At 38.8% G+C, this 13,511-nt stretch overlaps 1 protein-coding gene across 1 annotated transcript in view; it reads right to left on the bottom strand.

Moving 5' to 3' along the window:
* LOC111142889 (PATJ, crumbs cell polarity complex component) overlaps positions 1–13,511 on the bottom strand; it is a 372,385-nt gene that overhangs the window by 225,388 nt on the left and 133,486 nt on the right. Inside the window, exons 22-23 of the mRNA XM_022496281.1 lie at positions 5,922–5,993; positions 4,042–4,219 (exon numbers count right to left, since the gene is read on the bottom strand). Coding sequence (XP_022351989.1) covers positions 4,042–4,219; positions 5,922–5,993 — 250 coding nt within the window. The remainder of the gene's footprint in view (positions 1–4,041; positions 4,220–5,921; positions 5,994–13,511) is intronic.

Genomic DNA, 13,511 nt, shown 5'->3' with positions numbered 1-13,511 from the left:
CCCTGGGAGAGGGGTTTAAAAGCAGGGGAGTGTAAAGCCCAGTGTAAGAGGGAGGGTGCAGAGAGGTGAGGTCAGGAGGCAGCTGTGGCAAGAACTCTGGCCTTTTATTCTAGCAGACATCCACTGGAAGATTTTAAAATATTTTTTTTCCAAGATTTTATTTATTTGTCAGAGAGAGAGGGAGAGAGAGCGAGCACAGGCAGACAGAATGGCAGGCAGAGGCAGAGGGAGAAGCAGGCTCTCCGCCGAGCAAGGAGCCCGATGTGGGACTCGATCCCAGGACGCTGGGATCATGACCTGAGCCGAAGGCAGCTGCTTAACCAACTGAGCCACCCAGGCGTCCCTGAAAGATTTTAATAAGCTCTGTGAAACCTCTTTTCCCATATGAACCCAGGAAGGATATGAATAACTATAAACCAATACAGAAAAAAATTTTAACTGAAACTTAAAAGCTATCACAACAATCTCGTGAAGCTTCTTATGAATGACCTGATCTCCAAAACATTCAACAGTAAGAGAAGCAGAAGCTACAGAAGAACCATTTCATCTTCCGGATTTCCACAGGGTTAAATGGGAATCATTGAAGTTGGGAAGTTAGGAGAAAAAACAGAATTCTGCTATACTACCACAGAAATATAATCTTAAATTTTTCTCAGCTTCAAATGTATAACCCAGAAGTGTGTTCATTCACACAGGTAAGACCCATTTCTAAAAGTTAAATTAATTGCTAACCTCCCAGGTCAACAAATTCTTCTTTATAAAGACCTAGCTCCTTTATGCAACTGTTTCAAGGCAGAGAGAAGTGATTATTAAGCTTTACTTAAAAACAAAACAAATAAGTGATGCTTTTCACAGGAAAAAAGTAAACAAAATGACTCAGCGTGGTTGACAAAATAAAAAAGTGTTAACATTTCAAATCTGCTATGAGTTTAAAGAAATGATTAAATCTGGGACAAAGCAGTGGGTTCTTATTAGCATATAAGAGTGATGGATTAGTAAGAGAATACTTTGTACTCAATTCACAGCACAGAGAAGTGAGGGGGAAAACATATAATTTAAAAAGATAAAACAATCAACATTACAATTAGAAAATAGGCAAAAGACATGCATAAACATTTCACTAAAGAGGAAATGTACAGATGGCATGGAAAGTTCTTTATCATTAGCCATTAGGGAAACTCAAAACAAGATATCTACCTAGGAGAATGTCCGAAAAATAATGACACCAAATGTTGGTGAGAATGTGGAGAAACCGGATCACTCACATGTTGCTGGTGGGAATGTAAAATAGTACAGCCACTCTGGAAAATAGTTTCCTTCAAAACTAAAAATGGACTTATCATACAACCAGTAATTGCATTTTTGGGCATTTACTTCAGACCAAATGAAGGCTTATTTTCACTTAAGAACTTGTATATCAATGTTCACAGAAGTAATAGAAGTTTTAGTCATAATAGCCAAGAGCTGGAAACGACCCAGGTATCTTTCTTAAATATATATTAAATATTACATGTTATTTATTTATGTAGATTTAAGATTTATTTATTAGAGAGAGAGAGCGTGTGCAAGCACATGCAGTGGGGAGACAGGGGCACAGGATTATTTATTTATAGATACAGATTTAAGATTTATTTATTTGAGACAAAGAGAGCTAGTGCACGCAGTGGAGGGACAGAGGCACAGGAAAGAGAAAGTCCCAAGCAGACTTCCTGCTGAGCGTGGAGCCCAATGTAGGGTGACTGTAAAACCCTGAGATCATGACCTGAGCCAAAACAATAGCCATCACCCAGGTACCCCAACCCATTGTCTTCCAGTGAGCGAATGGTTAAACTCTGGTACCTCTTCCACACCATGGAATATTATTCAGTCACAATAAAAGGGAATGAACTATTGATGGATACAACAAATTAAATGAACTTCAGTGAGATTATGCTGAGTGAAAAAGACCAATCTCAAAAAGATGCAGAATATATAATTCCACTTATGTGACAACTGTGAAATAATATAATTACAGCCATGGAGAAACAGATTAGTGGTTGCCAGAAGTTGGGTATGGGGGGATATGTCAGAGGAAGAGGCTGCAGGGGAGGACACAGGGGAATCTTGTGGTGATCTAGTGGAGTTTCTTTGACTGTGAGGTGGTTATGCAAGGCTACACACGGGATGAAACAGTGGAGAGCTACAAAAACACACAGTTATACATGAGCGCATGTATTACTGGTGAAATTGAAATAAGGTCTATGAATTGTGCCAATATCAGTATTTCAGTTTTGTTATCATACTACAGCTGTGTCACACATTAACACTGGTGGAGGCTGAGGGAGGTTAAGTGTACCTGGGACTTCCTTACACATTTCTTTACAATTTCCTATGATTCTGTTTCACAATAGAAAGTTAAGGGGAAGAAAAAGACCAAACAAAACACAAAATATATATTTAAAAATTAAGTTCAAATATATCAGTAATAAAAAAAAAGAATCAGTGTCATATATTAGATGAAAATTATCAAGGTAGATTTAAATAGAGCAAAATTCAGTTATAGGCTGCTTACAAAACATACACCTAAAACAAAATCATAAGGGTGAAAGCCAAGGGATGAAAAAAACAACGTGCCATGCAAATTCTAAATAAAGGAAACCGCACCTGCCCCAGAAGCCAGAGTAATCCTTTTAAAATATGTATGCACTTGTAATTCTCTAATGGACTCTCACTGCGTTCAGAGAAGGCAACCTTCCAAGCCCTCTGTGATGTAGCTTCACATTACCTCTTAGACATTTTCTCTCCCCACTCTCTTGCTCACTCTCCCTTCCATAACCAATCTATCAGTTGTCATCACCACCTCCACCGCCCTTCCTTCCTCATCTTTCTGCTATCTGCCATAATCGAGCGCTCCACATACTACTTACGTATTATCTATCTTCCCCACTACCATGGAAATCCCCTAAAAGTAGGAATTTTGTTCATTTTCTTCATTGCCATATCCCCGTGTGTCTGAAATCTTTTTGATTTCAAAAACACGAATATAACCTAGTATCTGTATATACAGAGCACTTTTACACAGTTCTTTGCTTTAATCCTCAGAGTGATGCTCTGGGTTTTAAATTCTCATTTCCATTTTATTTCAAAACTGAGAATAAGGTGGGTCTAATAATATGTCCAAGAACAGACAGAAAATAAATAGGGCAATCAAGACTTCAACCTGTGACCTCCAGAGCTCTTTTCATTCTACCAGAACTAAAACACCACAGCTGAAGCTTAGCGTCATAAAGCATGTATCAAGAACCCACAGATTCTAGGGCTGAAGATATTTAATACAATGTCATCCAATAAAGCCAGTGCCAAGAAATGCAGGAGACTCAGACTTCAGGACATTGTCAGTGCCTTGATGTGCCCTAAACTCTGCTCTGCAAGGCCTACCACACATGAACAATGGATTCACCCCTTCCTCCATGGAGTCTGGGAGGATGAGCATGGCTATCCTGACACATCATTATAAAATGTAGAGCTTGTTATAGAGAATATAGTCAGTAATATTTTAACAATGTTGATGGTAACAGACGCTAACCACACTTGCAGCGAGCACTGGGAGCCCCGGGGCACTGGGAGCACTGGGAGCACTGCATAATGTACAGAATTGTCGAATCACTATGTTGTATACCTAGTATGACTGCAAGTTAATGGAACATTGCGTGTCAACTATACTTCAGTTTAAAAGAAGAATATTAGATATTTTTTAAATGATGGAAAAAAATTAGCATTTCTTAAACGCTGTGGGAGAAGCACAAGGCTCACAGGCGGCCTCATTCTATTAAACTGTAAAACTGTATTTTTGGCCAGCTGATCCTTTGTATATGCTGTATGCTGCCACCCCAACTTTAGAATCTCATAAAGTTATATGAACAACATACAAACTAGGGCACCAGAAGCAAATACACCAATTGTATCCACATATACCCTGACAAATGAAGGAAGGACTTCTGGTTAAATGATCACTGTCTTAGAGTAGGTTTCAAACACAAACAGAATTTTAACAGCACTTACCTCGAGTATTTTATCTCCTGTTTTAAGAGCATTTGTTTTTCCCGCTGGACTGTCTTCTAAAACTTGTTTGATAAATATACCTTTCAGTTCCTCTCCATTCTTCAGGCGTTTTATAACAGTTTGTCCACCAACAATACTAATACCAAGAGACACATTGGGTTCTCTAAATATCTCAACACTGTAAAAAGAAAATAAATTCACTTATGAGTAAGCTAATATAATTTGTTGGACTATCACTGTAAGTGTTCGATTTGGACCATATCCCTGTGACTCATATTTTCTATGAATATATTTTTACAAATGTTATCAAAACTGCAGCCAGTTCCAAAATTAGAGGACATTATCAATAATTCATGGCACATATGAAAGCTTGAATTTGGAAAAAGATTTCTAAAACAATAAATACACCTCTTAATATTCAGAGATTTGGCTAGGCCTTAATGTTCCCATGTGTGTATGTGTGTGTGCATATATATATATTTTTTTCTTTTTTTTTTTTTTTTTAAAGATTTTATTTATTTATTTGACAGAGAGATCACAAGCAGGCAGAGAGGCAGGCAGAGAGAGAGGAGGAAGCAGGCTCCCCGAGAGAGCAGAGAGCCCGATGCGGGGCTCGATCCCAGGACTCCGAGATCATGACCTGAGCCGAAGGCAGCGGCTTAACCCACTGAGCCACCCAGGCGCCCCTATATATTTTTTTCTATAATTAGTTCTTTTAATCCACATCCATAACATCAGCAAAGAACGGATGAAGGAAATAACAAATGGATGGGGAGAAAAAAAAAAGAAAGTAGCATGTATCATTTGGCAAAAAGCACAAACTTTCGCAATAAAATAAATTTGTCACCAAAAGGCTTGTTGCCCAAGCGGCTTTTTCCAGTCTGCAGGTTTCACCTGTGGTTCTTAAAGCTGGGGACAGATTTTGCTCTGAAAGATGGCAGATTCTCTTTTTCCTCCCATCTCCACATCACTTTTAAAAATAAAGTATGGAATAAAACTTGCCCTTCAAATGGTTATGAATTTTGCTCAAATGGCACAGATGTGGCCAATGATTAACTGAAATAAAAAAAAGTAGTTCAGAAAACAGCTCCTACGAGTCTTTAAGACAAAACTTGGAAATGCAAGAAGAGAAAAGATCACTTGGGTCCTGGGGGATTAATAACGCATGAAGAATAGGAAGAGCAGCTAGAGGAAGACTTTCCTATTCTGTTAGCTCAAGCAAGGCACAGACTTGCATGAACACAAGAGGAGGAGGCTAGAGATAAGTGAGTACACACCAGAAGCCTCAACTATGGTTGCTGTGTATTAAAAAAAAAAAAAAAAAAAAAAAAAAAAAAAAAAAGGAAGACGTTTTACTGCATTTTAAGGCAGTGATGCAATAGTGATGGTTACTATCATACATGGACATTTGTCAATTACTTTTTCTGAAAAAGTATGATAAAAAACGCTCCATGTAGGGGCGCCTGGGTGGCTCAGCGGTTTAAGCCTCTGCCTTCGGCTCAGGTCATGATCTCAGGGTCCCAGGATCGAGTCCTGCGTCTGGCTCTCTGCTCAGCGGGAAGCCTGCTTTCTCCTCTCTCTCTGCATACTTGTGATCAGAGTCTCTCTGTCAAATAAGTAAATAAAATCTTAAAAAAAAGAACAAAAAAAAAACCTTTCCATGTAATGTTTTTTTTTTTTTCCATGTAATGTTGATTATAGTCATTTTGCTCCACTAAAAATCTCTACATGAGACAAAATGAAACTGAAATTCAGGCCAGCCTCCATGTGAATGATGGCAATTTCTCCATCAGTGCACGTCCCGATGACACTATAAAATTACAGAGCAACTACTTAATTGTGTTCTCCTACTGAGAAGGCCAGTAACGTCACCAACATACATTCTTGGTGGACCCCAGTGGCTAAAGTTTGGCGTTTCTTCTCCTTCACCTTCTTCTCTCTCAGGTAACTCACTGAGGGGAGAGAAAGGAAAAAATATACACAGAACTTGTAAAACACGGTGCTGTAGTAAAGGTTTCGAGAAAGTTTTGAAATTAAACAATCTATATGTAGTTAAATAGGTCTCGATTTTTAAGCTTTTAAAATATTTACATCAATAAAATACATACATCAACTGGAACATTGCTTTAATGTTCAACTCAATAAATATCTCCCACCACCAGAAAATCGTAACTATTATCAACACTTTCATTGGTGATACTCCAGATGCTATTTTCTAAAAATCTGTGTTTGCTTTGTACAATTTCACATTTATTTCTCTATCAATATATAAATATTAGGAAACATATTCCTTAAAACTTAGTACTGGTTGAGCAAAGAGAATACTCCAGCATAAACCAACGTCAGTAGCTGAAATGGCTCAACAGCTGGTAAGCACAATCCCTCTTTCTAGATCTGTCACCTTGGCCCTAAATAATTCCCTTGTCCTTTGTATCCCATGAATGCTTTGTGTCATTATCCATCACTCCACAGTTTGCAGGTAGACTGACTTACGTTAGGTCTCATTCGATCCTCCCAGCTACCACCACACTTTCACCCAGCAAGTTATGTTAGTGTGGAAATCACAACATAAAATATTGAATTACAGAAAAGCTACAATGGTAATGCTATCACACAGCATAAATACATTATCATACTTTATCTGGAGGAGGAGTCAGGAGTCCTAAGCGCCAGCCTAACCGGCACCATGAAATGGGTGTGTGACTCTGGACCACCACATGACATAATAGGTCTGATAGTGTAAACTATATTACTCCATACAAAAATGCAGGCAATACCTATTCCATTTCACTTCACAAAAACCCTCCACCTTGCCATGGCAGCTTGGCCACTCGGGATACTGTTTGCAGACTGGGGGAACACCACCTCCCATCCCAGACCCAGACCCTTCTCTCTGACAAACCAACCAAATAACTTTTGATGTGTTTTATGCTTAAAAAAATTCATGACCTACAAGTACTGCAGGTCATACTACTATACTTTTCACATGAGGAACTGAGGCTTACAGAAGGCTCCTACACAACCTCTTCACAGTATCCGAATCTTTGTTGCAAAACTCAGTTTCTATGCTGCATTCTTCTCTGAACTCTCAAATAAGTTCCATAAAAAGTAATAAAACTCCACCTACTTGCTTCTACATACAGACTTTCTAGAATACAATGGTTTACAGCTGAGTGAGAAAGAGAAAACTGAAAGGATCTAGACTATCTAAAAATCAGTTAAGAAATTGGGATCATGGGGCTCCTGGGTGGCTCAGTCGGTTAAGCATCTGCCTTCGGCTCGGGTCATGATCTTAGTCAGGGTCCTAGGATCAAGCCCTGTGTTGGACAAGACCCGTGTAGAGAGTCTGTTTCTCCCTCTCTTCCTCTGCCCCTCGTGCTCGCTCTCTTTTTCTCTCTCAAATAAATAAATAAAATCTTAAAAAAAAAAAAAAAAAAAGGAGTTGGGATCGTTAGAGGTCATTAGCATCTCAGATGGTTTTCCTGCCTCAGCCAGGGTATTTTTTATAATTAAGAGCATCACGATATTCAAGGAAAAAGAGCTTGGCTGGTACTTGCCAATTACTTATCTGATGTCCTCTCCCTTCTTCCTCACCAACATAATCTCTTTTATTGAAGGTGGCACTATGCCCAGCTTTAAAGAAATACATTTTCTGAACTTCCTGTCAGCTAATGGTAACTGGGTGCTACAGTTCTGAAATCAAAGTAGAAGTCCCTAGAGATTTCCAGAAAAACTCATTAAATGGAAAGAAGCCTTTCGTAGGACCTTCCTTTTCTTCTTGCCAAGAAGGCAGAGAGACCACTGGTGGTGAAGGATCCATTTTAAAATCATGAAGAGACAATGACTAAAGCAATACATTAAGAACAGCAGAGCAGAAAGGAAGAAGGTGTTTAAGACCCTGACAGATCACCTTCTTTAGGGGTTTTTACAGGAAAAAAATTAAGGCCCTGTTTGGTTAAGTGACATTAAGTGGATTTTTGTTTATAAGTAGCGGAATGCAATCCCTAAATGATACCCATGATTCTACCAAATTAAGCAAAGTTTTCATTTCATCACATTACGTTATTCTTTGCACATGTGCATATAGGTTTCTCGGATGGTTGTTAATAGCAGAAACTTTCGTATTTGATTACCCTATGTAATAGTAAGAATTAAATGATATATGACTGGCATTTAACTGAGGCTTAATGTTCATTTCCTTTATAATTTTTTTGAATTTGTATCAAAATTTTCCCCATGTATTATAATCATTTTTTAATTAAGAACATCTTAATAGCCCATGCTATTGACGGAATTTATCTGCTGTCTCGAATATGATACACTGACATTATATCCTGTTTTCTGGAATATGGACATTACTGCAGGGACTATCTTCATGCTGTTATTTTTTTTATTATTATTTTTTAGATTTTTTTTTTTTTTTAATTTTAAAGAGAAAGAGAGCACACACGAGTCCAAGGTGGGGTAGAAGGAGATGGGGAGAGAACCCTCAAGCAGACTCCACACTGAGCGTGCGGGGCTCAATCCCACAAAACCAAGAAGCAGCCGCTTAATCGACTGAACCACCCAGGCAGCCCACTCTACTATATTTTAGAATTCCCCTTTAGATAAATATTAATTGAAGTCTATAATTAAAAACCTGAAAATCAAACCAACACTGAAACCCTCCTCCTTTCCATTTTCTACTGTCCTATATCCCAAATCATAGTAGGTGTGACAATAAGAAGTAAACATTGGGTTTCTGTCCCTGGTTCCAGATACTGAGCTTCTAAAACCCTTAAATTTCTCAAGTGACAGAGGTGACAGGATCATCTTTTGTTATTTTTAACAAACCCTTTTCAACCATACCTGAGTTTATTGTGCTAATAAGGTAACGTTTGGTGAGACCCTACTTGGCCCCAGGATAGGGTCCGGTGGCCAGAAAAACAACTGTATGATTAGGTAGCACCTTCAGTCCCACCCTCCCCTGGGAAGAGGAGAGGAGCTAGAGATGGAGTTCAATCACCAATGGCCAATGACGAAATCAATCAATCATGCTCATGTAATGGAACTTCCATAAAAACCCCTATCATAGGACTCAGAGAATTTTCAAGTTGTCATATACATCAAGGTATTGATGTACTGGCTGGGAAGGGGCTGCACTCAGGAAAGGCATGGAAGCTCTGTGCCTCCTCCACAGCCCCCTCCCCTCCATACCTTGCCCTATGCATCTCCTCCATTTGGCTATTTCTCAGTTGTATCTTTCATAATAAACCAATAAGTAAGTAGGAAGTAAAGCACTTTCCTAAGTTCTGTGAGCCATCCTAGCAAATCATCAAACCTGAGAAAGGGATCATGGGAACTCCCAATTCGTAGCTGGTTGGTCAGAAGTACTGCTGGCAACATGGGACTTATGACGTGCATCTGAAGTCAGGACAGTTGTGGCACTAAGCCCTTAGACTATGCGATTAGTGCTAACTCTTGAGTAGCTAGTGTCAGAATGGAATCGAATTTTAAGATACTAGTTACTGTCCAGAGAATCAGTAGTTGGGCAGAGGGGAAAACTCACACATTTGGCATCAAAAGTGTGAGTAAAATAGTTCAAAAGAGGCATTAAGAAAAAAAAAAAAAAAAAAACCCCACATAGGTATTTTTACTACTGTACATGTCTGCTACTATTATTCAATTTTTAGAAACCTAAAATAAAATGGAAACCAAGTTTTAACATTAGTATGGACTGTTACTTTCTCCATTTAAAAAAAGGAAAACCAGGGCGCCTGGGTGGCTCAGTGGGTTAAGCCTCTGCCTCCGGCTCAGGTCATGACCTCTGGGTCCTGGGATGGAGCCCCATATCAGGTGCTCTGCTCAATAGGGAGCCTGCTCCCCCCACCCCCGCCTGCCTCTCTGCCTATTTGTGATCTCTATCTGTCAAATAAATAAAATCTTTCCAAAAAAAAAGGAAAATCAAAAATTTTCAGAACAGCTGGCTTTCACATACAACTAAAGGGAGAAAGAAAATACTGTCTTGAAGATGCAAAATTTTAGTTTTTTGTTTTTTTTTTTAAATATTTTATTTATTTATTTGACAGAGAGAGAGAGAGATCACAAGTAGGCAGAGAGTCAGGCAGAGAGAGAGAGAGAAGCAGGCTCCCCGCTGAGCAAAGAGCCTGATGCGGGGCTCGATCCCAGGACACTGAGATCATGACCTGAGCTGAAGGCAGCGGCTTAATCCACTGAGCCACCCAGGCACCCCAAAATTTTAGTTTTGATACTGTAACAAAAGGATTATTCTGTTGGAAGAAACTCCATGATTTTTTCAAAGCACATTGTATTTCTTTAGGAAGTTTACCCATATTTTATTCAGATTATTTCATACCTAGAGAGAGAGAAAATTTGCAAAAGCTTAGGGGTACCTGGCTGGCTTAGTCAGGGTAGCAAGAGAATTTTGATCTCAGGGCTGCGAGTTCAAGCCCCATGTTGGTTGTGGAGATTACTTAAAAATAGAATCTTTAAACAACAACAATAAAACAAAAATAAAAATAAAAATAAAAAACAAACAAACAAACAAACAAAAACATCTTTCAAAAGCTTATCCAGATAGTGTGATTTGTTTGGGAAATACAATCCCAGGAGATGAGCAACTATACAAACTAATGTGGTCACTTTACATGCATGACTGCAACTATTTATTTATTATTTTTGATTTTTTGAAATTACTTATTTATTTTTTAAATTTTATTTTTTCAGTGTCCCAACATTCATTGTTTATGCACCACACCCAGTGTTCCATGTAACATGTGTCCTCCTTAATACCCACCACCAGGATCAACCAACCCCCCACACCCTCTTCTCCAAAAAAAACCCCTCAGTTTGTCTCTGAGTCCACAGTCTCTCATGGTTCGTCTCCCCCTCCGATTTCCCCCAATTCACTTTTCCTTTCCTTCTCCTAATGTCCTCCATGTTATTCCTTACGCTCCACAAGTAAGTGAAACCATATGATAATTGACTCTCTCTGCTTGACTTACTTCATTCAGCATAATTTCCTCCAGTCCAGTCCATGTTGATAGAAAAGTTGGGTGTGAATGCAACATTTCAACTCAAATCAAAATTTAACTGAGAAAGTAAAGTATTTTTACTGCACACAGTAAGATCTAAATTTACACAAACATATTTAAAACTTTAGCAAAGGATTTCCGACCTAAATTTTATAATTTACATTGATTAAATATGGTCGATAGCTCAATCAGTTAGAATCTCATGTTAAAATAAATGAAATTTACTTCTCACACTGTTATCCAGAGGTTTTTTTGTTTGTTTTTTTATGTTTTAATCCTAGAATGTAATAGATGCCTCGATGAAATGCTGGGTATACATATTATTTTTTTTTAAGATTTTATTTATTTATTTGACAGAGTGAGAGAGACCACAAGTGGGCAGAGAGGCAGGCAGAGAGAGAGGGGGGAAGCAGGCTCCCCACTGAGCAGCAAGTCCAATGCAGGGTTGGATCCCAGGACCCTGATATCACGACCTAAGCAGAAGGCAGAGGCTTAAACCCACTAAGCCACCCAGGCACCCCCGAAGTTACCATTTTTTACATAACTGGGAGGAAAGGTGGACCACCCCATTAATGAACAAATGGGTATAATGTAAGATTTGATCATGATACACAGTAACTTTGCAAATCAAATTTTCAGCATCATAAAAAAATGAGATGAATCAGAACTTTTCTTTCCAATGTACCTTTTTTCATATAAAATTTCTAAATACTAAGTACTGAGCCAAAATGAGAGTCAAGTAAACTCAGAACTTTTCTAAATGATGCAAGCAGTATAAGTTTTGGTTGTGACTAAACGATCTCTAGATTTCTTTTCCCTCTTTTTTAAAAAAAATTTTTAAAAAATTTTTTAAAAGATTTTATTTATTTATTTGACAGAGAGAGATCACAAGTAGGCAGAGAGGCAGGCAGAGAGAGAGAGAGAGAGAGAGAGGGAAGCAGGCTCCCTGCTGAGCAGAGAGCCTGATGCGGGACTCGATCCCAGGACCCTGAGATCATGACCTGAGCCGAAGGCAGTGGCTTAACCCACTGAGCCACCCAGGCGCCCCAAATTTTTAAATTTTTAAAAAAGGTTTATTTATTTGACAGAGAGAGAAACAGTGAGAGGTAACACGAGCAGGGGGATTGGGAGAAGGGGAGGCAGGCAGGCTTCCCACTGAGCAGGGGAGCCCGATGCAGGGCTCTATCCCAGACCCCAGTATCATGACCTGAGCTAAAGGCAGACAGTTAACTGAGCCACCCAGGTGCCCCATCTTTTTTCTCTTTAAATACAGATCCTATACAGTAATTTTGCATGACACACCATAGGGAATAGGGACAACAGGCACTAGTGTTTTTCAGACTAGGAGGGTTACTTACACAGATGTTACACTGTGATTTTGAAGTTGCAAAGCAAATTATTATCCAACACCAGTATACATAATTAGGCATTCCCTTACATTAAAGTTTAGAAGGACACAGACTGTGCTGAAGGAAAGAAGCCAGACACAGAAAAGTACTTACTATATGGTAACATTTATATGAGTTCTAGAACGGGAGAAATACTTTATGGTGTTAGAAGTCATATTAGTAGACACCCGGGGCAGGATACCGCCAAAGGAATGATGAACATAATATCTTAATCAGGCTATGGATAACAGGAGTTTATCAAAATTAAACAAACTGTCCCTTAAAATGTGTGTGTTTTATAGAAATATGTAAAATTGTGTTTAAGAGTTTTGTTAAGAAACAAAAACTCAAAGGGCACCTGGGTGGCTCAGTCGTTAGCGTCTGTCTTCGGCTCAGGTCATGATCCCAGGGTCCTGGGATCCAGCCCCATGCCAGGCTCCCAGCTCTGTGGGAAGCCTGCTTCTCCCTCTCCCACTCCCCCTGCTTGTATTCCCTCTCTTGCTGTCTCTCTCTGTCAAATTAATAAGTAAAATCTTTAAAGAAAAAGAAAAAGGAAAAAAAAAACTCAAGCCATAATGGGTAAGTTGCTTTCTTACATCAAATTTACTTCTCATTTTGCCTTCTGTAGAGCCTGAATTAGTAAATAAAGATCTAATTATATTTTCAAACACATTAGTGTAATGCTCTATGTATCTCTTGTCCTAATTTTTCACATTTGTCTTCGCCTGCAGAGTAGGCAACAGCTCCAACAGCATTATACTAGAAATCAACTCAAACATTCCAGGGTAATCTTGCTCAGATGTACATATTTATTCTACCCTAATCCTCAGCCTCCTGCTAATATTCTGAATCTAAACATAATATCTGGCAGTTTACCTCAAAGGTGCATCTATTAAATACCCACCACTGCCTTCAAAGGCATTAAATGCCAGGCACTGTATTCGGGCTCAAAATTTAACATTAACTCATTTAATCCTTTCCCCAACTATGACACCCTACCTCCTATTTCACCTGTCTTATTCGTAACAAAATGTTTATTTTCATTTGC

This window comes from Enhydra lutris, unplaced genomic scaffold, assembly GCF_002288905.1.
Source record: "Enhydra lutris kenyoni isolate GAN:26980312 unplaced genomic scaffold, ASM228890v2 scaffoldscaffold9, whole genome shotgun sequence".
Taxonomy (NCBI): Eukaryota; Metazoa; Chordata; class Mammalia; order Carnivora; family Mustelidae; genus Enhydra; species Enhydra lutris.
The sequence above is the reverse complement of the archived record's forward strand: the minus strand, read 5'-3'. Positions and strand labels throughout refer to the sequence as shown.